The 3,204-nt window shown below is 40.4% G+C and overlaps 1 protein-coding gene across 1 annotated transcript; it reads left to right on the top strand.

The window, feature by feature from the left end:
- The first annotated feature begins 1,695 nt into the window (after positions 1 to 1,695).
- On the top strand, positions 1,696 to 2,091 carry LOC149951645 (uncharacterized). Its single transcript, XM_090169634.1, has one exon. The coding sequence runs from the start codon at positions 1,696 to 1,698 to the stop codon at positions 2,089 to 2,091; it is 396 nt and encodes a 131-aa protein (XP_090025760.1).
- The last annotated feature ends 1,113 nt before the right edge of the window (positions 2,092 to 3,204 follow it).

Below are 3,204 nucleotides of genomic sequence, written 5' to 3'. Positions count from 1 at the left end.
CAGAAGTGCATATATTGCACTGAAAAATCCAAGTAGAGGAAAGGTTCGACGCGTATCGAAGAAAAGTTGAAACATTTCACGAAACCAAGATCGCTGCATTAAGAAGTGACAATGGAGGGGAATACATGTCTAACTCATTCAAAAACATGCTAACCGAACGAGGAATCGACAGATAGCTAACGGTACCAGGCACACCTCAAGAAAAGGCGTGGCGGAACGAGCCAATCAAACGATTAGGGATGCGGCGCGATGTACTATTGCAATCCGGTATGCCAACATATTTTTGGGCTGACGCAGTAGACACTGCCGTTTACATTCGGAATAGAGGTCCTACGAAAGCAAACAATGGCCAAGCGCCACTTGAGCGTTGCAAGAAGAGACCAGTGGTAACCTCGCACTTGAAAGTATTTGGATGCAGAGCCTGGGCAATGAATGAGAAAAGAGACACAAAACTTTACCCTAAAGGAGTAGCGTGCATATTCATTGGATATGACGGCTGTGCCAAAGCGTACCGTCTATGGAACGAAACTAATGAAGAAGTGTTCATAAGCCGTGACGTCAGGTTCTACGAAGACAACTTCCCAATGAAAGTAAAACTTGATGAAGCGATCGAAAAACGTGAATTCCTGGAAGACTCCTTATGGCGCAGTTTGAATGTACCAGTGTTAGACGATATGGATGCGGATAATGACGAAATGGAACCAGTCAATGAACGCGACGCAGAACCTGATCCAAGCAACGGAGACGAATATAGTACTGGCGATTCTGAGAACGAGGAGGGGGAACGCTATTAATGTAGATGACGCTGTTGCCGAAAACATACCTCAACTAACAAGGAGTGGCAGATAAATATTAATCCCAATTTGGACAAAAGATTACGTGATGAACAGAAGGTGTAATAGAGCTCATGTAGACCCTCGATCAAGCAAAGAAGCATTAAATGGAGGAGATAGTATTCATTGGCGAAAAGCTATGCTTGAAGAAGCAAAAAACCTCACGAGAAATGACCGAAAAACAGAAAGACAGTTAAAGCTAAATGGATATTCAAAACAAAAGTATGACGAAGAACAAAAATTAGCGAGACACCGAGCCAGATTTGTTGCTTTGGGTTACACCCAAATCCCTGGAATGGACTATGACCAAACGTATTAACCAGTCGTTCAAACGAAAACCACCAGGCTATTATTCGGAATAACTGTTGAAATGGGCTGGCATATCGAACATTTGGACATCACTGCAGCGTACCTAAAAGCGGAATTAGACGAAGAAGTCTATTTAGAGATACCAGAAGGTTTTGACGGCCTAAATGAAGACTTAAGGGAACAATTTCCAAATGCACCTACCAATGAAGAGCTAAAAACCAAAGACTACGTTTGGCGACTACGTAAAAGTATCTATGGGATAGACACTTGAACGCACTCCTATGTTCCCAAGGTCTTAAAAGATCAAGAGCCGACCCTTTTGTATATTATCATTTCAACGGATCTCTCATCGTCACTACTTACGTGGACGATTTGGTGCTCTATGTAACACTCGAGGCGATCAATGCCTTACAGAACGCACTAAAAGGACATTTCGATGTAAAAGAATTAGGAACCGCTTAGCACGTTCTCTTCACGAAAAATTCATTGAACTGAGAATAACGATGTTATTTTCTTTGATCAAGCAATCTTTGCGACTGAACTGTTAAGGGAGATGGGTATGCGCTATTTGAAAGCAGTAGCCACACCGCTATGCTTAGGTGTGAAATACAAACAATGTGATGATGGTCAAGATCTCGATATGGATAAAGCCACTATATACCGAAGAGTAATTGGAAGCCTTTTGTATTTGGCCACCCACACACGACCCGATCTCGCATTCTCAGCGACATACATGAGTCAATTTAACCACAGGCCGTCTGCTGACCATTGGACAGGAATGAAGCATATTTTACGTTACTTAAATGATACCAAGAATCTATCACAGAAATTTGAGAAAGGTGGAAAACCGCTTGAAGTATATACTGACGCTGATTGGGGTTCAGATATTCAAGATCAAAAATCATTCAGTGGATATGTAATTAAGCTAGGAGGCGCTGCCGTGAATTAGAGTTGAACATGCCGAAAACAACGTTGTTCCGCGTTAAGTACCGTTGAGGCTGAACTTGTAGCTCTCGGTGAAGTGGCGAAAGAATGCACATGGATTAAAAGTCTACTGAAAGAAATCGGGCAAACAGCATTTGTACTTCAACCAATAGTCGTACAAATTGATAACAAATGAGCCATTCACCTTGCCCAAAATCTAATGACGTCAGATAGATCTAAACACATAGATCTCCGGATGTTTCATGTTCGAGATCTTATTGAGCAAGATGATATTTCTCTTGCCGATCAACTGACCAAAATAATTCCTAGTCCGAAGATGCAGCAACATCTTAAAGAATTCGGGATCTCTGATCCAGGAGGGTAGTTAGAGATCGCTGTATCCTAGGATATTTATTTTATATTTTCTATAAGTCCTGCCTTTGCATCTCATGCTAATAAACGAATATTCTATTGTTCCTAACTTGATTAGACTTTTACTTCTTATTTCCAGTTATAACAATTTCCCTTGCAACAAAATGGGGGGTTACACTGATATTAGAAGAGGTTCATTTGAAAGTTCAATTTTTAAAAGGGTTCAGTATTGAACCAATTAAGGTTCATTACACATACAACAGTGTCGTCTTTCCCATTGGGCAAAAAGGGCACAACCCTAGGGCCCGAAGATTCTGGTGGGCACCATTTTTCAATTTTTGAAATTCAAAAGAAATTTTAATCTAAAAAAAATTATTTTAACATTGCTCAAAAGTCTTAAACTTCATATTTAGTCGCGTCTATAACCAGGGTAAATCTAAAACGAATAAAGACTTTTGATTATTTGTATTTTTTAAATTCAGAATAAGCTTCTTCTCTAGTAACCTTTAGTAGGACAAGTGAAACTATTTGAACCGATAGTTGTAGACTATAGCGACGATAGACATCGCACTGGAGGTTAGAAACTCGGGTGGGGTTATTAGGGGTCTCGCCCATAGCTTTGCCTAGGGGCCTCCAATTATGTAAAGACGGCCCTGACGTTCAATAAACCATCGGACGGTCATTCTTAAAAAACTGGTAATTAAAGTTAAAAAATTAACTATTCGAGGTTCCTACTCCAACCAAGGTTCAAAGGGAGTTCAAAAAT

Source organism: Leiobunum rupestre, chromosome 3 (assembly GCF_980474605.1).
Source record: "Leiobunum rupestre chromosome 3, qqLeiRupe1.1.hap1, whole genome shotgun sequence".
NCBI lineage: Eukaryota > Metazoa > Arthropoda > Arachnida > Opiliones > Sclerosomatidae > Leiobunum > Leiobunum rupestre.
Note: the sequence above shows the minus strand (reverse complement) of the source record. Positions and strands in the feature narration are given on the sequence as shown.